Raw genomic sequence first — 25140 nt, forward strand, 5'->3', positions numbered from 1 at the left:
AGGCTTTCTGTGGTAGGTGGCAGCTTGATGCTGACAGTGGGGAGTGACAGGCGGGAAGATGATGGGCAGACATGTAAGCTATTGGGGCAGAATTAGGCATCGTGAGCTGTTTCCTGAGATTGTACCTCCTAGTTTCTCTCTGTCCATCCTGACCCTGCTCATGACCCTGGTAAAAGCGGGTGTTGGTGAGTGACTTCAATCCACAGTCTTCAGGCTCCTGGAGCAGATCTTCACAGGCAGGAAGTTTCTAGATGTTGCAGACACAACCCTCAGGCCCTGCAGGCTTTCCCAGGTTGGGGCTGAGGACGAGCTCTCCGGAGTGTTGGGCAATCTTGCCCTTTCCCAGGGAGGAGCTACCTGGGCTTATTCACAGGGCGGGTCCCCAGGTGCTCTCAGCCTGAGTCTGGTCCCACTTGCATTTCTCCAGGTGCTGTGAAAGGAGCTGGCTCAGAGCCTTGCCCTCTGTTTTCCCCTTCTCTCCCATCTTTTGTTAGGGATCCTGGGCTCTCCTCTTCTCTCTGGGAAGCTAGAGCCCGAGTGCTCCATTCCCAGGGAGGGAGTGCCCTCTAGGGCCAGGGAGAGTGAGGGCTGGAGGAGGAGCCACCAGCTGGTGAAGAAGGGCAGGGCCTGGAGGCCAAGTCTGGAAGGGAAGGAGCTGCTGGCCAATCAGGGGCAAGCTGACTGCACCCTGACCTGCTGGGCTGGGACAGCACAGGACCCACAGGTATCTGTGAGTTGAGTATGTGTTTCTTCTTCAGAAGCCCTCTTCCAGCAAAGGGACTGGAATCCACCAGAAAGAGTGTTAAGGGTTGGATTTTCTCTGCCCTAGAACTAGGAACCCCTCCTACTCCTATATCTCCCTCATCTGGCATATTCCCAGCTGGGAAGGGATTCTCTGCATCAGACCCATTCATATGAGTCTGGATTTCTCGGTTGTACCATTCTTGGATCTTAATTCCTTTGTCTGTAAAAATGGGGGTTAACCGTCTTACATGACAGGATTAGTGTGAGGACTAATTAAATAAGACTGCATGTGCAAGTGCATACACAGCCTTGCATGCAGTGCACATGTGATGAAATTGAGTTGCTTGGGTAATAATAGGACAGGGATGCTGAGCACCTGCTGTATGCTGGGGGCCCTGAGAAGCCTGAAGCAGGTGCTGGCCCTCAGGAGGCCACAGGATGGTAGAGGAGGCAGATGGCACCCACGGCAGTCAGGGTTGGGGATGCTCTGCAGATTGAGAATGGTCATGTTAACAACTGTCAGTGTCTCTCTCAGGCCGCCATCCACACTCTCCAGATTGGTGTCCTGGGACCACGTGGGGATGCTGCCGTGGCTTCTTGTCTTCTCTGCTTTGGGTCTCCAGGCCTGGGGTAAGTTTTCTTTCCCTGGGTCAAAGAGCAACTGAGAAGTGTGATCCTAAAGTCTCATAATAGGAATTAAAAAATACCTACTGTCCATCTGAGCCTGAGGAGTTCAAGGCTGTAGTGAGCCGGGATCCCACCACTGCACTCCAGCTTGGGTGACAGAGGAAGAACTTGTCTCAAAAACAAACAAACAAACAACAAAAAAAACCCTACTCTCTCTTGGCCGGGGGTGGTGGCTCACGCTTGTAATCCCAGCACTTTGGGAGGCCGAGGCGGGCGGATCACAAGGTCAAGAGATCGAGACCATTCTGGCCAACATGGTGAAACTGTGTCTGGCGTGCGCCTGTAGTCCCAGCTACTCGGGAGGCGGCATGAGAGAACTGCTTGAACCTGGGAGGCAGAGGTTGTAGTGAGCCAAGATTGAGCCACTGCACTCCAGCCTGGTGACAGAGTGAGACTCTGTCTCAAACAAACAAACAAACAAACAAAAAACAAAACAAAATGAAAAAAACCCCCAAAACCTACTCTCTCTTAAGGAGAAAGAATAGATTGTACATAGAGCACAGAACTTGGAGCCTATAGACCTGGATTCAAGTCCTTGCTCTGCCTCTAGGAATGATTTTAAACAAGCAATTAAGCTCTATAAACCTTTATTTTCCCTCCTGAAAACTGAGATAGTTATGACTTCCTAAACTCACTGTGAGGATTAAATGAGATAATGCATCTGAAGATATAGCAATACGTGGGCAGTAAAAGCAAATAAACAGGAGCAAGGATTACATTTGTATTATTATGATGTCAATCAGAGTCCAGCCTATGGCTTGGGTTTGTGCTTGTCAACAAGAGAAAGCTCCTTGCAGCTAAGGGTCTCAATCAACACCCTGCCCATCCCCCATGGGCCTTCAGACAGGAGAATGGGCATAGCACATGTCCCTAAAATCAATCCTGGGGGAACTGGTCTGAGCCATGCAGGTGATTCTAACCCGTTCTTCACACACGCTTCCCCATTGCTTCAGTAAAATGCACACAAGAGAGGACTTTGGTTTTGAAGTGTCTGAATACATTTCCAGGTTTTTTTTTTTTTTTTTTTTTTTTTTGCCAATTGTGTGTGTAGATACAGCTCATGAGAAAAGGATAACATTTCCAACTCCCTGCCTATCCCAGGGGATTTCCAAGAGTTGGCATGGGAGGAAGTTATGCCACCTGCTGCTATTAGAGGTGGCCCTCTGGTCAGCCCAGAGGGATTTCTTAGAGGGGGCTCTGGGATTTGAGGAGGCAGAGGGGCAGTGGAGAGGGGATGGCTGTTTCTGTTCAGAGCTGGTGCCACCATGATGGCTGGTATTGGTGCTCTCTGATGCAAAATGGGATATTCCTTTGCAGGTGATTCCTCCTGGAACAAAACACAGGCTAAAGAGGTATCAGAGGGGCTCCAGTACCTATTTGAGAACATCTCCCAGCTCACTGAAAAAGGTAAACTGGATCTAGATAGTAAGGGGGTTTTGGGACTAGCTGGGGTTTTTCATGTGATCAGAAATGTTTCTGAGGTCTACAAAGCCACATGCGACTGGGAGGGGGCAAATGGGGTTGAAGTGCAGAGAGCAGTACCAGTAAACCACCTGCATTAATTGCCCTAGGTCCTTGGGATGGAAGGCTGGTGCTGGAGGGCTAGAAACCCAGGAAGGGGAGAAAGCCTCTGCAGACAGGGACCCCCTGTGGAGGGAGACCCAAACCTTGCCCTCAGGGAGTCCTCAGACTGAGGGGGAGACATAGCCCCTGCTGCGGGGAGAAGATGCAGTCCCCTCAGGGAACACTCCGAACCACAAAGGAAATGATCAGAGAGCACACATTGAATGCTGAGGTGACACCAAGCCAGGCTGCTCAGGGCTTTCCCCAGGGATAAGCAGGTGATGCTTCCTGAAGTGCAGAGCCTGGACCACAGCAGGGGAGGAGATGAGTAGGGGACATTATGGGATGGGGGAGCAAAGCATTAGGCTCCCTGGCCAGGTGCAGAGTCTGTTCGGGGTGAGTGTTGGAGACATGGGGATGCAGAGGTGAGCAGGGCAGGTGCACCTGCCTGATGAAGGCTCTTTCACTACCACGGGGCCGACCCGCCCATGCCTGCATGTTCAGCTTGGCCAGCTAATGCGGTAGTGATGGGGCAGGTGCGCTGAGTGACGTCTCCAAGGCCTCCCCATAGATGTCTCCACCACGGTCTCTCGCAAGGCATGGGGGGCAGAAGCTGTTGGCTGCAGTATTCAGCTGACCACGCCAGTGAATGTCCTTGTTATACATCACATCCCTGGACTGGAGTGTCATGACTGGAGAGTCTGCAGCCAGAGACTGCGGGAACTGCAGGCCCATCATGTCCACAACAACAGCGGGTGTGATGTGGCCTACAAGTAAGAGCTGGGTCTGGGTCCCAAGGCAATGGTCAGTGTTGCTTCCCTGGGATGCTTCTCCTGTCCCTTCTCATCCCTTTTCCTCATTTTCTGGGTTGTGGTCCTATATGTTTTATAATGAATAAAATATTTAAAACCCCCATGAAACTCCCAATCCTTTGGATTTTTCTGTGAGGTGCCTGTCTCTGAGAGCTCCCAGAAGGAAGCAAGGAAGGTTAAGTAATAACTGTATTCTCTACCCTCCCCCAACCCTGGCTTGCACAGCACACCACAGATTACAAACGACTTCCTCATACATGAGGGCTTTAGCTCTCCCGACTGGTAGGCAGGTGTCACCATCTCTTTGCCCTGGGAAGAGGGGCCCAAGGGAGGGAGGCTGATTAATTTGAGGTCACATATCTATGGACTCATGGAGCCTAAACTGGCTCTCTTCATCCCTGGTGTGCTCCTCCACACCACACACATGGGCTCCAGCCTCAGTGAGGCAAATGTCCATCTGTTCCCGTAATGATTGCTCTGGTAGGTCATACTGGTGCCCATACCACATGCCCTTGGCTCACCTCTGACTTTGGCTAGCTGTGGACAGTTCCTGAGTGTGGTGATGGCTTCCTGCCTCAAGTGCCCAACACATCTCTCTGCTTTCCTGCTTCAGACCTTCCCCCAGCCCCTGACGACAAAAGGGAGTAAATGCCTTCCTGGGCGACAGGGCTTGGTGTGTAGCCTCCTCAACCCCAGCCCTTATGAGAGGCAGTTCTAAAGCGCATGTACACAGCTCCTGGGAAGGCCACAGGGTGGGGTGGAGCCGCAGGTAGCCACTGTGAGCCAGCCCAATTTCACACCCTTTGCTGGCTTTCTTCCTTCTGTCTCACTCTCCTCACCCTGGCTTCTGGGATCCTGTAAGAATTAAAGAAAGAGGAAAGAAACATGAAAGGTGGCTCGACAGTTGAGGACTGGTTTATTTTAGAGAAAACAAAACTGAGAGAGGCTTTTGGCCAAGTTAGGTCAGAGCCCACTCTCTTACAGACTAAGAGTGTGTAAGAGCTGGGTCTGGGTCCCAAGGCACATGGTCAGTGTTGCTTCCCTGGGATGCTTCTCCTGTCCCTTCTCATCCCTTTTCCTCATTTTCTGGGTTGTGGTCCTATATGTTTTATAATGAATAAAATATTTAAAACCCCCATGAAACTCCCAATCCTTTGGAGTTTTCTGTGAGGTGCCTGTCTCTGAGAGCTCCCAGAAGGAAGCAAGGTGGGAGGGTGGGAGAGTTTATCAGAGGCTTGGACTGCTTCTGTGTCTTTGTTGTGCTTATCTGGGAGGGAGAGTTGTGTGTCTGTTCCCATACATCTTTCTGCAGCTGCAGGCATACCCCCACCACCCCCCAGTCTGCTTTTAGCTTCCTTATCTTAGTGCACCTGAAGGGAAAGGAATGTGCTTATTAAGGCCCACTGTTTTACTGGGGCCAATTGTATGAGGGTGAAGTTTGGCAGTTACTCAAGGGCCTTTCCCCTCACCCCTCTCTGTGCCCGAGCTGTCTTATCTGTGTTTTACTGTCTGCTCTTTCTGGCTGCTTGTTTTTAGAAGAGAAGTGATTTCCTCGAAATACATGAGGCTAGAAAGGGAGCTGGAACTTAAAGTGGTGGTGTTTGTCCAAGATGAAGGTGCTCCTGCTCTGTTAGATCCCTTTGCAAATAAAGTGCCTGCATCCTCATCCCTGTCTCAGGAGCTACTTCTTGGGAAGTCTATGTAGGACATTTACGTGACAGGGAGAAATCAAATGAACAGCTCTGCATGGATCACACAGGCAGCACACACTTTGGAGGAGGTAGGAGAGCCATGTTTAAGGAAGTGTGGAAGATAGAAGAGTCTTCCATTGTGTGGTCAGGTCAGTGTTAGTTACCATGGAACCTCTAGGACCTCTTCTCCTGAGCATGCAGAATGATTTATGGTAAAACTGCAGCCTCTGAAAAGGGAAGGAGGTAGGGAGTGTGAGAGTGGGTCCTTCTGAATTCTAAGGACTAGTATAAATGACTTGTTCTTTTCAATGCCTGGGAAGAGTTCCTGCAAATTCCTTTTAGTGAACGTGGCTTCAGCCCTTCTCCATTTTGAGGCTGGGTAAGTGGTTTCCCCTTTCAGGAATGTCCTACAGTGCCAGCCATGAAACCTGTATTATCTTGCTCCATAGCTTCCTGGTTGGGGATGATGGCAGGGTGTATGAAGGTGTTGGCTGGAACATCCAAGGAGTGCACACCCAAGGCTACAACAACATCTCCCTGGGCTTTGCCTTCTTCGGCACTAAGAAAGGTAACAGTTATCACAGCAGACCTTCTCCAAAGAGTTCTCTAATCCTTTGTCTCAGGGGCCACTTCATGGGAAGTAGCTATCTGCTACTCTGCTGTCTTCTTATCCTTCTCATACTTCTCTGAAGACCCACTCTCTGTTGGAATTCTCTTCTTCCTTGATTTCCAGGAAATAACTTCGTGAAGGGTTTCTTCCTACTGCCCTGGCTTCCTTCTCAACCCCTGTAAACAGCTCCTCTTCCTCTAGCCATCTTGTACGTGGAGATGCTGACCAGTTGTCTCTCTGCAAGCTTATCTGGGCTTCAGCTCTCTCCTCTACGTCAATGACTAACACATCTTCCTCTTGAGCTCTGACCATTCTGTGGCTGTGGGCCATGCTTTCCAAGTTCCTGCCAGGCACCTCTTCCTTTCATCTCTTACTCCTAGATTTTCTATATATTTCTAAAAAAAAAAAAACCACTCTGGGTCCCCTAACCTCTGACTCTCTTCCACTTCTTTCTGGACTGTTGCTCCAAGGCCCCTTGCCACATGAATCCTAGCATATGTACTCCAGGACCATTCCTTTGAATTTGTGCACACTTTCCCATTAACAGAGATCTTGCATACCTAGTTTCTCATTTTCCCCTCCCAGTACCTTTTGAGATAGTCCAGGTAGATTTCATGACCCCTGTTGTGCAGAAGTGCAGCCTGGGTTTCAGAGAGGTCGATGACCCCAAGTGACACAGCTAGAAGGAGAGGAATCAGAACATGGTCCATATCTTTTATCTCCAGTTCCTGGGTGGTTTCCCCAGCATTCCAGAGGACTCTGTGTTTATCTTGTTTTTGCTTTTGTTTTCATGACTACTCATTTCCATTTGTTGTTAGCTTGGGATCTTGAGCATGTTACTTCTCATAGTCTCAAGTTCCTCTTCACAAATAATGCAGTTAATAATAGCATTTCTCAGAGGTTTGTGCTACGGATTAAATGAGTTATTGTAGGCAAAGAGCCTGATGCATGCCTGGAGGGGCCCCTTCTGATGGGAAACCCTGGCCTGGCCTGGAGGGTGCTGCTGGGCTTGGTGCTGCTTCTGAGCTCTTTCATGGAGAGAGGGGGAGAAGTTTGGCAGGTATTTGGGATGGGAAAGGACTTCATTTTGAGCCACTGAGAGATCTTTCCAGGCAGATCCTTAATTCTCAGCATCTCCAACTGGGGGCATAACCTGTTCCCTTTTCTTCCTCTCCATCAGCTGTGCAGGGGCTGGCAGAGCATCTTCTCCTTCCCCAAAAGATCCCCTGAAACTCAGGCTGGGTGGAGGTTTCCCACAGATTTCTCTCTTCTAGGCCACAGTCCCAGCCCTGCTGCCCTGTCGGCCATGGAAAACCTAATCGCCTATGCTGTCCAGAAGGGCCACCTGTCATCCAGTTATGTTCAACCACTTCTTGTGAAAGGCGAGAACTGCCTGGCCCCTCCGCAGAAGACAAGCCTGAAGAAAGGTAAGACCTTTCTTCAACCCTACTTGGCCTGCCGCTGGGCTCACCCCAACTAACTCGCAAATACCATTGAGAGTGACCTTTTCAGTAGGGCCCATTAGATTCCTTCTGGAAGGCAACTGGCCAACCAACTCTCTGAACTCTTGGGGCTGGCAAATCTTGAGAGGAAACCTCCAGGCCACCTCTTTGTCCCCCAAATTCCTCATATGAAAGAGCCATAGCATTATCCCTGGTGTCATATATGCACACTCCTTTCTTCCATCACTCAACAAGCGTTTACTGAACACCTTCTAGACCCCGAAAATATACTCAGGAATGAAAAGCAAAAGTCCCTGGCCTCATGAAGTTTCAGTCTAGAGGGCAGAGAAAGACAATAAGCAAATAAATAAGTGACATATTTGTTATGTTATATAGAGAAAAGTGCAAGGGAGGAAGCAATGGAAAGGGACTGGATACATTTACACATATTTATACACTCATATGTTTACACATGAACACACACACACTAACACACATTTCTGAATACAAAAACCAAAACAACACAAATAGACTGAAGTGCTGCAGAAAACTTAGACCACCACTTACACAGACTTTAAAGAAAGAGCTTAACATAATTCAGATAATAAAAGGTGGATATCATTTTGGGTTTAACAAGCAGCAACATCAAAAACAGTAAATTTAATAAGCTTTTTCAGTCTTTACTTGGGCTTAATCAAGATTGAAAGAAGATTCATCTCTATTATATTAAAGCCTTGAGTAAATTTGATCTCTGGTGCCATCTGTCAATATAAATGATCGCTTACATTGACAGAGAGTTTCATGGATTACAAATGACTCAAAGACATATTCTTAGAATAAAATGTCCATGTCCCACTGCGGGACACTGTCTGCTCTCAAGTCCCACTGTTGGGGGCAGGGTGGGAGACCCAGAGGGGTTTGGGAAGTTGAGGGTCCTGAGCATTATATCAGCCTACAGTGGAGAAGTGGCTGGCATAGATGGGGAAGATGAACACTCTGTGGTTTCTTGCCCCACCTCAGCTTGCCCCAGCATTGTCCCACGGTCCGTGTGGGGAGCCAGGGAGACCCACTGTCCCAGGATGACTCTCCCAGCGAAGTATGGCATCATTATCCACACTGCCGGGAGGACCTGCAACATTTCTGATGAGTGCCGCCTGCTGGTCCGGGACATCCAGTCTTTCTACATAGACAGGCTCAAGTCATGCGACATTGGGTATAAGTGAGTGGGTCTGGGTACTGTGGGCTTCTCTTCCCCTGGGGGAAGAAACTGAACCTTTGAAAGGAAGGGGAAAGGGAACTAATGTTTACTGGGTAGTCACCATAGGAGAGGCACTGTATGGATAACCAAATGAATTCATCACACGACCCTGCCTGGGTCTTTCTTAGGAGATAGCCAAGGGGGTAGTCATTTGCCCAAACATGTTCTCAAGACGTGTACCTACTAAAGGTAGTAAACTGGCATGATGGATGCTAAAATTCTGCCAAAAAGTCACTGGAGGAAGCAGTACGCATGCAAGATTGTGACATCTGTAGAAAAGATAATCGAAAGATTGTGCTTTGTTTGTGTAACCACCGCCTCCTACTCAGAGGCTGGGGCTCTGCTGCTCACTTTGACCACAACCTGAAGTGGTTCCCCCTCATGGTAGCCCGTGCTGCTTCTCTGCTTCTAGAAACGACCAACTTCCTTGGGAAGAATATCCTTCCTGTCTGAAGGCGGGGGAGAGACCAAATACTATCTTTTGATTTCTCTAATGCTAAGGTCTGTGATTCTTTAATAAGGAACACACCGACCTAAGTGGAAGAATAAATATTTCTTTTTTTTCCCCATTAAGCATTATCTTAAAGGGTCTCAAAATTCTGTGACACATTTTTGATCAGGATGTTTCCATTAAAAAGTACTGATTTTAAAAACTGCTACACAAACACACAAAATAAATAGTCTACAAAACAAGTAGAAATTTCTTGAAGGATGCTTTCAGAGTTTGCAGATAAGACATCCGGGGTTAGACCCCATGTAATGTCCCATCAGGAACAATCACACTAAATTTTTTTTTTTTTTTTTTTTGTGTGTGTGTGTGTTTCTGTTTGAGGATTATTTAATATGATGTTGATTTATTAACACTGAACTCACAACCAATCGCTCTAAACCTCATGCCTGAACGAAACTTATTTAACTTGTATTTTCTCCAGAAGGCACATGACAGCTTTCTTTTTTTTTTTTTTTTTTTAGATTTTTTTTCTTTTATTATTATTATTATTATTATTATACTTTAGGTTTTATGGTACATGTGCGCAATGTGCAGGTAAGTTACATATGTACACATGTGCCATGCTGGTGCGCTGCACCCACCAACTTGTCATCTAGCATTAGGTATATCTCCCAATGCTATCCTTCCCCCCTCCCCCCACCCCACAACAGTCCCCGAAGTGTGATGTTCCCCTTCCTGTGTCCATGTGTTCTCATTGTTCAATTCCCACCTATGAGTGAGAATATGCGGTGTTTGGTTTTTTGTTCTTGAGATAGTTTACTGAGAATGATGATTTCCAATTTCATCCATGTCCCTACAAAGGACATGAACTCATCATTTTTTATGGCTGCATAGTATTCCATGGTGTATATGTGCCACATTTTCTTAATCCAGTCTATCATTGTTGGACATTTGGGTTGGTTCCAAGTCTTTGCTATTGTGAATAATGCCGCAATAAACATACGTGTGCATGTGTCTTTATAGCAGCATGATTTATAGTCCTTTGGGTATATACCCAGTAATGGGATGGCTGGGTCGAATGGAATTTCTAGTTCTAGATCCCTGAGGAATCGCCACACTGACTTCCACAAGGGTTGAACTAGTTTACAGTCCCACCAACAGTGTAAAAGTGTTCCTATTTCTCCACATCCTCTCCAGCACCTGTTGTTTCCTGACTTTTTAATGATTGCCATTCTAACTGGTGTGAGATGGTATCTCATTGTGGTTTTGATTTGCATTTCTCTGATGGCCAATGATGGTGAGCATTTTTTCATGTGTTTTTTGGCTACATAAACGTCTTCTTTTGAGAAGTGTCTGTTCATGTCCTTCGCCCACTTTTTGATGGGGTTGTTTGTTTTTTTCTTGTAAATTTGTTGGAGTTCATTGTAGATTCTGGATATTAGCCCTTTGTCAGATGAGTAGGTTGTGAAAATTTTCTCCCATTTTGTAGGTTGCCTGTTCACTCTGATGGTAGTTTCCTTTGCTGTGCAGAAGCTCTTTAGTTTAATTGGATCCCATTTGTCAATTTTGGCTTTTGTTGCCATTGCTTTTGGTGTTTTAGACATGAAGTCCTTGCCCATGCCTATGTCCTGAATGGTAATGCCTAGGTTTTCTTCTAGGGTTTTTATGGTTTTAGGTCTAACGTTTAAGTCTTTAATCCATCTTGAGTTGATTTTTGTATAAGGTGTAAGGAAGGGATCCAGTTTCAGCTTTCTACATATGGCTAGCCAGTTTTCCCAGCACCATTTATTAAATAGGGAATGTTTTTCCCATTTCTTGTTTTTGTCAGGTTTGTCAAAGATCAGATACTTGTAGATATGTGGCATTACTTCTGATGGCTCTGTTCTGTTCCATTGATCTATATCTCTGTTTTGGTACCAGTACCATGCTGTTTTGGTTACTGTAGCCTTGTAGTATAGTTTGAAGTCAGGTAGTATGATGCCTCCAGCTTTGTTCTTTTGGCTTAGGATTGACTTGGCGATGCGGGCTCTTTTTTGTTTCCATATGAACTTTAAAGTAGTTTTTTCCAATTCTGTGAAGAAAGTCATTGGTAGCTTGATGGGGATGGCATTGAATCTGTAAATTACCTTGGGAAGGATGGCCATTTTCACGATATTGATTCTTCCTACCCATGAGCATGGAATGTTCTTCCATTTGTTTGTATCCTCTTTTATTTCCTTGAGCAGTGGTTTGTAGTTCTCCTTGAAGAGGTCTTTCACATCCCTTGTAAGTTGGATTCCTAGGTATTTTATTCTCTTTGAAGCAATTGTGAATGGGAGTTCACTCATGATTTGGCTCTCTGTTTCTCTGTTATTGATGTATAAGAATGCTTGTGATTTTTGCACATTGATTTTGTATCCTGAGACTTTGCTGAAGTTGCTTATCAGCTTAAGGAGATTTTGGGCTGAGACAATGGGGTTTTCTAGATATACTATCATGTCATCTGCAAACAGGGACAATTTGACTTCCTCTTTTCCTAATTGAATACCCTTGATTTTCTTCTCCTGCCTAATTGCCCTGGCCAGAACTTCCAACACTATGTTGAATAGAAGTGGTGAGAGAGGGCATCCCTGTCTTGTGCCAGTTTCCAAAGGGAATGCTTCCAGTTTTTGCCCATTCAGTATGATATTGGCTGTGGGTTTGTCATAAATAGCTCTTATTATTTTGAGATACATCCCATCAATTCCTAATTTATTGAGAGTTTTTAGCATGAAGTGTTGTTGAATTTTGTCAAAGGCCTTTTCTGCATCTATTGAGATAATCATGTGGTTTTTGTCTTTGGTTCTGTTTATATGCTGCATTACATTTATTGATTTGCATATATTGAACCAGCCTTGCATCCCAGGGATGAAGCCCACTTGATCATGGTGGATAAGCTTTTTGATGTGCTGCTGGATTCTGTTTGCCAGTATTTTATTGAGGATTTTTGCATCAATGTTCATCAAGGATATTGGTCTAAAATTCTCTTTTTTTGTTGTGTCTCTGCCAGGCTTTGGTATCAGGATGATGCTGGCCTCATAAAATGAGTTAGGGAGGATTCCCTCTTTTTCTATTGATTGGAATAGTTTCAGAAGGAATGGTACCAGCTCCTCCTTGTACCTCTGGTAGAATTCGGCTGTGAACCCATCTGGTCCTGGACTTTTTTTGGTTGGTAAGCTATTGATTATTGCCACAATTTCAGCTCCTGTTATTGGTCTATTCAGAGATTCAACTTCTTCCTGGTTTAGTCTGGGGAGGGTGTATGTGTTGAGGAATTCATCCATTTCTTCTAGATTTTCTAGTTTATTTGCATAGAGGTGTTTGTAATATTCTCTGATGGTAGTTTGTATTTCTGTGGGATCGGTGGTGATATCCCCTTTATCATTTTTTATTGCATCTATTTGATTCTTCTCTCTTTTTTTCTTTATTAATCTTGCTAGCGGTCTATCAATTTTGTTGATCCTTTCAAAAAACCAGCTCCTGGATTCATTTATTTTTTGAAGGGTTTTTTGTGTCTGTATTTCCTTCAGTTCTGCTCTGATTTTAGTTATTTCTTGCCTTCTGCTAGCTTTTGAATGTGTTTGCTCTTGCTTTTCTAGTTCTTTTAATTGTGATGTTAGGGTGTCTATTTTGGATCTTTCCTGCTTTCTCTTGTGGTCATTTAGTGCTATAAATTTCCCTCTACACACTGCTTTGAATGCATCCCAGAGATTCTGGTATGTTGTGTCTTGGTTCTCGTTGGTTTCAAAGAACATCTTTATTTCTGCCTTCATTTCGTTATGTACCCAGTAGTCATTCAGGAGCAGGTTGTTCAGTTTCCACGTAGTTGAGCGGTTTTGAGTGAGATTCTTAATCCTGAGTTCTAGCTTGATTGCACTGTGATCTGAGAGACAGTTTGTTACAATTTCTGTTCTTTTACATTTATTGAGGAGAGCTTTACTTCCAAGTATATGGTCAATTTTGGAATAGGTGTGGTGTGGTGCTGAAAAAAATGTATATTCTGTTGATTTGGGGTGGAGAGTTCTGTAGATGTCTATTAGGTCTGCTTGGTGCAGAGCTGAGTTCAATTCCTGGGTATCCTTGTTGAATTTCTGTCTCGTTGATCTGTCTAATCTTGACAGTGGGGTGTTAAGGTCTCCCATTATTAATGTGTGGGAGTCTAAGTCTCTTTGTAGGTCGCTCAGGACTTACTTTATGAATCTGGGTGCTCCTGTATTGGGTGCATATATATTTAAGATAGTTAGCTCTTCTTGTTGAATTAATCCCTTTACCATTATGTAATGGCCTTCTTTGTCTCTTTTGATCTTTGTTGGTTTAAAGTCTGTTTTATCAGAGACTAGGATTGCAACCCCTGCCTTTTTTTGTTTTCCATTTGCTTGGTAGATCTTCCTCCATCCTTTTATTTTGAGCCTATGTGTGTCTCTGCATGTGAGATGGGTTTCCTGAATACAGCACACTGATGGGTCTTGAGTCTTTATCCAATTTGCCAGTCTGTGTCTTTTAATTGCAGCATTTAGTCCATTTACATTTAAAGTTAATATTGTTATGTGTGAATTTGATCCTGTCATTATGATGTTAGCTGGATATTTTGCTCGTTAGTTGATGCAGTCTCTTCCTAGTCTTGATGGTCTTTACATTTCGGTATGATTTTGCAGTGGCTGGTACCGGTTGTGCCTTTCCATGTTTAGTGCTTCCTTCAGGAGCTCTTTTAGGGCAGGCCTGGTGGTGACAAAATCTCTCAGCATTTGCTTGTCTGTAAAGTATTTTATTTCTCCTTCACTTATGAAGCTTAGTTTGGCAGGATATGAAATTCTGGGTTGAAAATTCTTTTCTTTAAGAATGTTGAATATTGGCCCCCACTCTCTTCTGGCTTGTAGGGTTTCTGCCGAGAGATCCGCTGTTAGTCTGATGGGCTTCCCTTTGATGGTAACCCGACCTTTCTCTCTGGCTGCCCTTAACATTTTTTCCTTCATTTCAACTTTGGTGAATCTGACAATTATGTGTCTTGGAGTTGCTCTTCTCGAGGAGTATCTTTGTGGCGTTCTCTGTATTTCCTGAATCTGAATGTTGGCCTGCCTTGCTAGATTGGGGAAGTTCTCCTGGATAATATCCTGCAGAGTGTTTTCCAACTTGTTTCCATTCTCCCCGTCACTTTCAGGTACACCAATCAGACGTAGATTTGGTCTTTTCACATAGTCCAACATTTCTTGGAGGCTTTGCTCGTTTCTTTTTATTCTTTTTTCTCTAAACTCCCCTTCTCGCTTCATTTCATTCATTTCATCTTCCAGGGCTGATACCCTTTCTTCCATTTGATTGCATCGGCTCCTGAGGCTTCTGCATTCTTCACGTAGTTCTCGAGCCTTGGTTTTCAGCTCCATCAGCTCCTTTAAGCACTTCTCTGTATTGGTTATTCTAGTTATACATTCTTCTAAATTTTTTTCAAAGTTTTCAACTTCTTTGCCTTTGGTTTGAATATCCTCCCGTAGCTCGGAGTAATTTGATCGTCTGAAGCCTTCTTCTCTCAGCTCGTCAAAGTCATTCTCCATCCAGCTTTGTTCCGTTGCTGGTGAGGAACTGCGTTCCTCAGATGGAAATGCAGAAATCACCCGTCTTCTGCGTCGCTTGCGCTGGGAGCTGTAGACCGGAGCTGTTCCTATTCGGCCATCTTGGCTCAATCACACTAAATTTTAAATCTCAGAAAAGGCTACTGGTAGCCCATTTGGCATATTCATGCACATTCATAGAAGTAACCCTTAACTCTAGGGCCATTTATGGCTTAGCGATGAATTTACCATCTCTTGGTACATGATTCTGGGCTGACTGTCTCTCCCCTCTCTGGCCCCCCACTCTCTGTCCCCATTTTAGTAGCACCCTTTTCAAGATAGGAGAAAACTTTCCCTCCAACATCTATGACGTATCAGCACCTACCAAGTGCTTTGCTAGGTCCTGCCATACAGGATTACTTGCAGCATTGCTGTTTTTAATAAGAGTGGATACCTGAAAATGGACTGTAAATTTGGAAAGCCTAAACTGGAAAGTGGTGGAGGCTGAGGGGAGGCCCTTTCCCTTTTTCCATTCAGGTCTCAGAGGGTAGTTGCCTGTCCCTTGACTTGGACCTTGTATTGTATCCTCTTCTATTATAGCATTATGACCATGTCATTTTCTTTCATTGAGGTGGTCTGTAGTCAGGATGACACACTCCCTGCCTCATAGATTACAATTCACTGAACATGTAATTGAATGTGTACTCTGCGTGGCACAAGGCTACTCTGGGGATGCCATTGGATGTGCCTCACAGATATGGTTCTTGCCTGCGTGGAGCCAATGCTTTAGTGAAGAAGAAAAATAATTCAAACAAATAAGTTCTAGTAGGGTAGGTTAAACATTATGATAGGGGACACATGGAGGGTAGACGGGAGGTTTAGGATGCCGGGAAAACAGGCATGAAGGAAGCAATCCCTGTGGGAGCATCAGATTAGCTGAGGCCTTATGGGTGAGTGGGAGGAGGAAGCAGGAAGAGTGATTCAGGAAGAGGGAAATGGCCTCTGTGGAAAGGACTCAATTCCAGCCTGAGAGAGGTGCCTGTGGGGAGCTGAGAGAAGTTCATTGGGATAAATATAGATGTCAAAGAGGAGTGTGGTAGAGCTGATGCTGGGGAGGCAGACAGGGTCCATGTCAGAAAGATCTTGTAACTTAAGCTGGGGTGTGTGCACGCAGTGCTGAGGGACTGAAAACAGGGTTTGGACATAGTAAGATTTGTATTTTAGAAAGACCAGTCTGGCTACCCTTTAGGAATGGACTGGATGGGAAAGGGTGGAACTGGAGGCCGTGAGATCTGAGGACTGTGCAGCAATCCAGGCAGGACTGAGTGGTGACATCCCTGTGATGGTAGCAGAGGTCACAGAGAGAAGTGGAAGAATTTCAGAGGTCAGTGGAGGTTAATGGTTAATGACCAGGGTGCAGGGCAGATCAGGGAGTGTAGTTGGGAGACATCATTGACAAGCCTGAGTTAATGAGTGGATGAAGTGGGTGGGCTGATGCCTGTATTCCTGGCTGTGGCCAGTGGGTGGATGGGTGACCATGCCTTTCACCAAGATGGGGATCCCAGAAAGGGGAACAGGTGAGGAAGAAGATGGGTCCAGTTGTGAACATGCGGACTGTCATGGATGGCAACTGAAGCCAAGGAAGTGGATGGGTTAGTCCTGTGTGGAGTATGGGGAGAAGAGGGCTCAGGATAGCATCCTGAGGAACCCCACATTTAAGGAAAGGGTGCAGAAAGTTGAGGTGTGGAGGGAGAGCAGCTGGAGAAGAAAGCCAAGAGAGTGTGGTGTGATGGAAGCTAAGGGAAGAGAATGTTTGGAGAAGTCAAGAGGGGTGGCAGAGTCAAATGTACAGAAAGATCAAGTCAGGAAAGATTGGGGAAGTTTACGTTGTATTTAATGGTAAAGAGATCCTGGGTCACCTTGGGGGAAACCGTTTTCTTGGTGAGAAGGAGAAAAGGCCTAGGGATTGAAAGCTGTCATTCTCTTTTATCTTCATTGACTGTGAGCTACTTGGGGGCCACAGTGGTGTGCTGGAGCCAAATGGGCTTGTGCCAGCTCATGAGAGCTGATTGTTAGAGATTCTGGAATTTTGAGAGCTGGTTGTTAAATTGTTGGTCACCTGAAATCTGCTATAGTGAGAGGTTTACACCACAGAAATCAGCATATGCCGTAAATTGGGATTCCCTCTCCCTACCCTGCCTCCCTCATTCCCCCTGAGCTAGTTTACCAGCACTCCATTGGCAAGGACTCTGTCTTGTTTCTGTAACCCAGTGCTTAGAATCCAATAGATAATCAAAGTCTGAAGCAGTAAAGACACGAATAAATTGATACATGAAAGAGAGAAACAATTCCAGAATTTCATGCTGGTCTCCATCTCCCCTTGTGGTCCTCTAGCTTCCTGGTGGGCCAGGATGGTGCCATTTATGAAGGGGTGGGCTGGAATGTCCAAGGCTCCTCCACCCCTGGCTACGACGACATTGCCCTGGGCATTACCTTCATGGGCACCTTCACAGGTAAGTGGATGCTTTGGGCAGTAGGGTCATTGCATGGTATTTGAAAGAGAGCATTTGACATGGAAGACAAAGTCTCAGTCTCAAGCATCATTTTAGTGCCTGCATATACTTGATTGACCCAGCTTCCAATCCGAAATTTGACTCAGGTGAGTGTGACCAGAGGTGACCCCCAGACATAATGCTCACCCTACATCTACCCTCCTTTAAACCCAGCCAAATGTCTCTTTCTTCTAATATGTAAGGAACATGCAAAGTAAGGGGAAAAGATTTTTGTGCTTATTTTTAGCTCATCTTGGTCAGCAGATGCATCTTCTCTTGGTTACCATGACAACAATGTACAGACACTTTGCCTTATATGCCAAAACCACAGTGAGCCCCAGTCTTTGCACTGAGAGTGCACACTGAGAATTGTCATGGCTCAGAGCTCTATTTGACTTTTTTTTTCATTTTTATAGATTTAGGGGCTACAAATCCATTGTGTTACATGGGTATATTACACAGTGGTGAAGTCTGGGCTTTCAGTGTACCCATCACCTGAGTAGTGTACATGGTACCCATTAAATAACGTCTTGTCCCTAATCCTGCTCTCACCTTCCCACCTTTTGAAGTCTCTGATGTCTATTATTGTACTCTGTGTGCCAATATGTACCCATTGTTTAGCTTTCACTTATAAGTGAGAACATGTAGTTTTTCGTTTTCTGTTTTTGAGTCATTTCACTTAGGAATATGGCCTCCATTTCCACTTATGTTGCTGTAAAAGACATGATTTCTTTTCTTTTCTTTCTTTCTTTTTTTTTGAGATGGAGTCTCGCTCTGTCGCCCAGGCTGGAATGCAATGTGCAGTTTTGGCTCACTGAAACCTCCGCCTCCTGGGTTCAAGCGATTCTCTGGCCTCAGCCTCCTGAGTAGCTAGGACTACAGGCATATGCCACCACACCTGGCCAATTTTTGTATTTTTAGTAGAGACAGGCTATGGTCATATTGGCCAGACTGGTCTCGAACTCCTGACCTCGTGATCCCCCCGTCTCGGCCTCCCAAAGTGAGCCACTCTGCCATGATTTCATTTTTTAATGGCTGAATAGTATTCCATGGTGTACACACACACACACACACACACCCTACCTTTTCTTTATTCAGTCATCCATTGATGGACATTGAAGTGATTCAATGCCTTTGCTATTATGAATAGTGTTGAGATAAACATATGAGTGCAAATGTCTTTTTGATATAATGATTTCTTTTTCTTTGGGGTGATACTCACTATTTGGATTGCTGAATCAAATGGGTATTTTATTTTTAGCCCTTTGATAAATCTCCGTAGAGGTTGTACTAATTTACATTCTCATCAATAGTGTGTAAGCATTCCCTTTTCTCTGCATCCTCAGCAACATCTGTTATTTTTTGACTTATTTATTTATTTATTTTATTTAGACAGTCTTGCTCTGTTGCCAGGCTGGAGTGCAGTGGTGTGATCTCGGCTCACTGCAACCTTCACCTCCCGGGTTCAAGCAATTCTCCTGCCTCAGCCTCCCGAGTAGCTAGGACCACAGGTGCATGCCACCATACCCAGTTAATTTTTTTATTTTTAGTAGAGACATGACTTCACCATGTTGGCCATGATAGTCTCGATCTTTGTCAATCTGATTGGTGTCAGATGGTATCTCATTGTGATTTTAATTTGCATTTCTCTGATGATTAGTAATGTTCAGCATTTTTTCACGGTTTTTGGCTGCTAGCATGTCTTCTTTTGAAAAATGTCTGTCTACGTCCTTTGCTCACTTTTTAATGAGCTGACTTTTTTCCTTAAACGTTGTTTGAGTTCCTTGTAGATTCCGGATATTAGCTCTTTGTCAGATGCATAGTTTGCACACATTTTCTTCCATTCTGTAGGTTGTCTGTTTACTCTGTTGATTATTTCTTTTGCTGTGAAGAAACATTTTAGTTTAATTAAGTCCCATTTGTCTTTTTTTGTTTTTGTTGCATTTGCTTTTGAGGACTGAGTCATAAATGCTTTACCTAGGCCCATTTCCAAAAGAGTTTTTTCCTAGGTTTTCTTCTAAGATTTTTATAGTTTGAGATCTTAAATTTAAGTCTTTAATCCATCTTGAGTTAATGTTTGTATACAGGGGGTCTAGTTTCATTCTTCTGCATGCACTATCCAATTTTCTCAGCACCATTTATTCAATAGGGTGTCCTTTCCCTGGTGTATATTTTTGTCAACTTTGTCAAAGATCAGTTGAGTGTAGCTATGTGGCTTTATTTCTGGGTTCTCTATTCTGTTCCATTGATCTATGTATCTGTTTTTAAACCAGTACCATGCTAATTTGGTTACTATAGTCTTGTAGTATAATTTGAAGTCAGGTAATATGATACCTCCAGCTTTATTCTTTTTACTTAGAGTTGCTTTGGCTATTTGGGTTCTTTCTTGGTTCCATATGAATTATAGAATAGTTTTTTCAAATTCTGTGAAAAATGATGTTTGTAATTTGATAGGAACTGCGTTGAATCTGTAGATTGCTTTAGGCAGTATGGTCACTTTAATGACATTGATCCTTCAAATCCATGAGCATGGGATGTCTTCTCATTTGTTTGTGTCATCTACAATTTTTTGCATCAGTGTTCTGTAGTTCTTCTTGTAGAGATCTTTCGCCTCCTTAGTATATACATATATATGTATACATATACACACTAGGAATACATACATATATATACACTAGGAATACATATATGCACACTAGGAATACATATATATACATACAAACATATACACACCTATATATAATAGGTGTATTTATCTATCTATATCTATCTATATGTAGCTATTGTATATGGAATTGAGTTCTTGCTTTGGTTCTTAGCTTGATTGTTATTGGTGTATACAAATGCTACTGATTTTTGTACATTGATTTTGTATCTTGAAACTACTGAAATTATTTATTAAATATAGGAGTTTTTTGAAGGAGTCTTGAGGGTTTTGTAGGTATAAGATTATATCATCAGTGAACACAGATGATTTGACTTCCTCTTTTCCAATTTGGGTGCCTTTTATTTCTCTCTCTTGCATAATTGTTTTATTCAATACTGTGTTGAATAGGAGTGGTGAAAGTGGGCATCTTTGTCTTTTTCTAGTTCTTAGGGGGAATGTTTTCAACTTTTTACCATTCAGTATGATGTTGATTGTGATTTTGTCATATATGGATTTATTATTCTGAGGTATGTTCTTTTGATGCCTAGTTTGTTGAGAGTTTTTATCATGAAGTAATGTTGGATTTAATTGAATGCTTTTTCTGCATCAAAACTATTATACAGTTTTTGTTTTAATTCTGCTTACGTGGTGAATCACATTTATTTATTTGCATATGTTGAACCATCTCTGCTTGCCAGGAATAAAGCCCACTTGATTGTGGGAATTAACTTTTTGATGTGTTGTTGGATTTAGTTCGCTAGTTTTTTGTTGTGAACTTTTGCATCGATATTAATCTGGGCTATTGGCCTGTAGTTTTGGTTGTTGTTGTTGTGTCCTTACCTGGCGTTGGTATCAGAGTCACTTTGTAGATGAGTTGGGGAGGATTCCCTCCTCCTCAGTTTTTGGGAACAATTTTAGTAGGGTTGGTATTCTTCCTTTTACATCTGGTAGAATTCGGCTTTTTGTTGTTGGGAGAATCTTTTTTTAATTACTGATTTAATTTAATTATTTGTTATTGGTCTATTAATGATTTCTATTTCTTCCTGGTTCAGTCTTGGGATGTTGTATGTTTCCAGGAATTTATCCATTTCCTCTAGGTTTTTTAGTTTATATGCATAGAGATGCTCATAGTAATCTCTGGCAATCTTTTGTTATTTCTGTGGTATCAACTGTAATGCAACCTTTATTATTTCTGATTGTGGGTGTTCTAATCTTATCTCTTTTTTTCTTGGTTAATCTAGCTAGTGGTCTGTGAGTTCTGTTTATCTTTTCAAATAACCAACTTTTTGTTTCACTGATCCTTTCTATTTCTTTTTTTTTTTTGGTCTCATATAGAGACCAAATGCTCAAAGAAGTTCTACACAATACCATTTAGTTCTGCTGTGATTTTTATTATTTCTTCTGCTAGTTTTGGGTTTTGTTTGTTCTAGATTTTCTATTTTTTTGAGTTGTGGCATTAGGTTGTTAATTTGAGACCTTTCTGTCTTTCTGATAGAGGCATTCAATGCTGTAACATTCTGTCTTATCACTGTTTTTTGTTGTATCCCAGAGGTTTTGGTATGTTGTGTCTCTATTTTCATTCATTTCAAAAAATCTTTAATTTTTGCCTTAATTTTATCATTGACCCAATGACCATTCAGGAGCAGGTTGTTTAATTTCCATGTATTTGTACAGTTTTGAGAGTTACTCTTGGTATTGATTTCTAGTTTTCTTCCACTGTGGTCCAATCAGATACTTGATATGATTTTAATTTTTAAAAAATTTATTGAGGCTTGCTTTGTGGCCTAGCATATGGTCTATTTTTGAGAATGTTCTGTGTGCAGAAGAGATGAATACATATTCTGCCATTGTTGATTAGAAAGTTCTGTAAATGTCTGCTAGGTCTATTTGATCTAGAGTCCAGTTTAAGTCTAGAGTTTCTTTGTTGATTTTCTGCCTTGATGATCTGTCTAGTGCTGTCAGTGGGGTGTTGAAGCTCCCCACTATTATTATATTGCCATTCATCTCTTTTCTTAGGTCTAGCAGTATTTGTTTTATGAATGTGGGTGCTCTGGTAATGAGAACTTAAATTTAAGTCTTTAATCCATCTTGAGTTAATGTTGCATTATATATATATGATTTGGGTGCATATATATTTAGGACTGTTATATCTTCTTATTGAATTGATCCTTTTATCATTACATAATGAACTTCCTTATCTTTTTTTTTTAACTGTTTTGACTTAAAGTCCGTTTTACTTGATATAGTGTAGCAACTCCTGCTCCTTTTTGGTTTCCATTTACATGAAATATCTTTCTCTACCCTTGATTTTGAGTCTGTAAATTTATTTACCAGTTAAGGGGTTTCTTGTAAGCAGCATATGGTTGGATTTTGTGTTTTTATTCATTCGTCAGCCTGTATTTTTTAAGTGAAGCATTTAGTTCATTTTTGTTTAAGGTGAATATTGATATGTGAGGATTTATTCCTGTCATAATGTTAATGGTTACCCAGTTGCTTTGCAGTCTCGATTGAGTAATTGCTTTATAAGTTCTGTGAGTTTTATACTTTCATATGTTTTTATGATAGTGTGTATTGCCCTTTAGTTTCCATGTGTAGAACTTCTTTGAGCATTTCTTATAGGACCAGCCTAGTGGTGACAAATTCCCTTAGCATTTGCTCGTTTAGGAAACACTTTATTTCTCCTTACAAATATGGAATGCTTCACGAATTTGTATGTCATCCTACTTCAGGGGCCACCCTAATCTTCTCTGTATCATTCCAATTTTAATGTATGTCCTACCAAAGTGAGAACAACTCAAAGCTCTTAATCAGTTTGTTTAGACTCAAGGGCCTTTCACTGAACCTCTGAAAGATGAGGCCATGTCACTGGGGCTGATTCAGTGACATGGCCCATACTAAAATGGGCATTGGGTTGGGGGTTGGGGTGAACCAGGACTGTGACTTGATACTGGGCTGAGCATTGAGCTAGACATGAAAGGGTACAGGCAGCACATGTGTGATTAAATCAAGTTTCTCAACCTCAGTACAATTGACATTTTGGCTCAGATAATTCATTGTTGTCAGAGGCTGTCCTGTCCTAGGATGTTTAGCAGTATCCTTGGCTTCTACCGACTAGCATTCCCTTGCATGCCAGTTTTCACAACCAAAAATATCTCGTGACATTGCCAAATATCCTCTGGGGGGCTAAATTGCACCCTTATAAAGAACTACCAGGCTAAACTTTTGCAGTGGATAAAAGCTTTGTATATCCCCAGAAGAATATATTATCCCAGGCTTGGCTCTTTTTATTCAGGAAAACTTTGGCACTAAGAAATCTGAAGTCTTGACCTTGTTTTTTTGCCTGTCTCTAGGGAGGCTGCCAACAGTGGAATCTATGAGCTTGGTGATGAGGGTGGGTTCTGGGGATATGTTCTATTTTGCAGGGTGCTCTGTAATCCTGTGGACAATGGGCTGCTGTGTTTTGCAGGTATACCACCCAATGCTGCAGCACTAGAGGCAGCCCAAGACCTGATCCAGTGTGCCATGGTCAAGGGGTACCTGACTCCCAACTACCTGCTGGTGGGCCACAGTGATGTGGCCCTAACCTTGTCTCCTGGGCAGGCTTTGTACAACATCATCAGCACCTGGCCTCATTTCAAACACTGAGAGAAGCCCCAGGTCCTTCTGAGACTGCTCTCCCTCCCCTGTCAGGTCTCTCCTGTCCTCACCATCCACCTTGGCTCAACACCTTGTGCCCTCCTCCCCTGCCACACCGTCCTGTGCCTCCTTTTTCAGGTTGGGATGATCATGCCCTCTCCTGCCAACATCCTCCAAGGGCCTCCAAACCTCATAGCTGGACATTCACAGCCCTCTGGGTCTGAGTCCAGACTTCTTCTCTCCTTACCTTCCTCTCCCCTGGAAACCCAACTCCTCAGCCAGGTGAGACAATGGGCTAGTTCTTGTTTCATTTCTCTCTCTCTCTCCATGCCCCTCTGCCTGGTGAGCCTTCCCCTGGTGTCTGCCTGGCAGCCCCCACCTCCCATCTATCACCCCTCACCCATAACTCAGGTCAATGTGACCACCCTTCCTTGCTTACACATAAACTTGTATATATTTGGATGCAGCCCTTATTTAACAGCTGTCATTATTTACAGATATGTCTATCCTTGCTACTTGGTTGTGAGTTTCTCCAGGGAGGAACTGTGTTTCCTTCATCTCTATGTCTTCTGTTTCTCAGCAGTGTCTGAAATTTAATAGGTTCTACTGATGTTTATTAGAGAAATGGATGAATAAATGAATGAAGAGATCCAAATTCATGTTCACCTTGCCAATTCACTACATCATCCCCTATTTGGAGGAGAACTTTCTGGACAGTGCCCCCATACCACCATCATTTTCTGTGTTTCTGTTCCCTCCCAGTCCAAGAGCCATAAGATCTCTATGGTACCAGCATCTGTGTAAGAGGAAGCAAAGCGAAGCAACAGGGTGTCTGGTGGACATGAGAACCTAAAATAACCAAGATATTTTTACCCCAAATTTTTGACAGCTTAGCATCTAAAATCAAGAGGCCTTTTTGCACACTCCAATGGTGTGTAAACACAAAGCATTCTGTAGTAAGATCTGCAGGAACTGGAATGGTCTGGGTCCTATGCCTCTCAAAACTAGCCAGCTAAAATTCCCTTCTAGAACAAAGCCCCACAGGGGAGAACTGCTGGAAACAGAATCTAATTCAGTCCAGGCCTAAGAGATTAAAAAAAGAAAAAACAAAAAAGAAGCTCACCTGAAAGTGTGGAAAGGCAGTGGAGCAAGAAGCTCTCTGAATATAAGCCATCATAATGTTGAATATTTACTTGAAAAAAATAATAGAAGGTGTTCCAGAGTGATTGAATTAAAAAAGCTTTTCAAAACCATACATCTTCTTTAAAGTTGAGGAAAGCTAACATATAAAATAAACAACAGAAAATAATTGAGGTTCAAACCTATATAAAGTCATTTTAAGATAAAAATAGAAATCAGGAGCAGAATCAAGAAAATAAAAGCATTACATAAAGACATGTTTACGGGTGAAAACTATAAACTACAATTTCAAACTGAGCTAAAATAATTAGGAAAATAATACAAGATATGAAATAACAATTAATGG

General features: G+C 43.2%; 1 protein-coding gene and 1 non-coding gene across 7 annotated transcripts; one reads left to right on the plus strand and one right to left on the minus strand.

Moving 5' to 3' along the window:
* Positions 1–411: 411 nt before the first annotated feature.
* On the plus strand, positions 412–24309 carry PGLYRP4 (peptidoglycan recognition protein 4). Of its 6 annotated transcripts, none has more exons than XM_054473363.1 (9): positions 412–730; positions 1280–1374; positions 2749–2838; positions 3554–3767; positions 5947–6065; positions 7382–7534; positions 8570–8768; positions 17214–17332; positions 23485–24309. In XM_054473363.1, the coding sequence occupies exons 2-9, from the start codon at positions 1326–1328 to the stop codon at positions 23661–23663; spliced, it is 1122 nt and encodes a 373-aa protein (XP_054329338.1). In that variant the 5' UTR covers positions 412–730; positions 1280–1325; the 3' UTR covers positions 23664–24309. The 6 variants fall into 6 exon arrangements, with proteins under 6 accessions (XP_054329338.1, XP_054329291.1, XP_054329344.1 ...); XM_054473316.1 differs by having other exon boundaries at positions 439–724; positions 23485–24253; XM_054473369.1 differs by having other exon boundaries at positions 439–724; positions 8570–8762; positions 23485–24253.
* LOC129023065 (U6 spliceosomal RNA) lies at positions 22703–22809 on the minus strand. Its single transcript, XR_008496656.1, has one exon. It is a non-coding gene; the product is annotated as a U6 spliceosomal RNA (small nuclear RNA).
* Positions 24310–25140: the final 831 nt, after the last annotated feature.

Source organism: Pongo pygmaeus, chromosome 1 (genome assembly GCF_028885625.2).
Source record: "Pongo pygmaeus isolate AG05252 chromosome 1, NHGRI_mPonPyg2-v2.0_pri, whole genome shotgun sequence".
Taxonomy (NCBI): domain Eukaryota; kingdom Metazoa; phylum Chordata; class Mammalia; order Primates; family Hominidae; genus Pongo; species Pongo pygmaeus.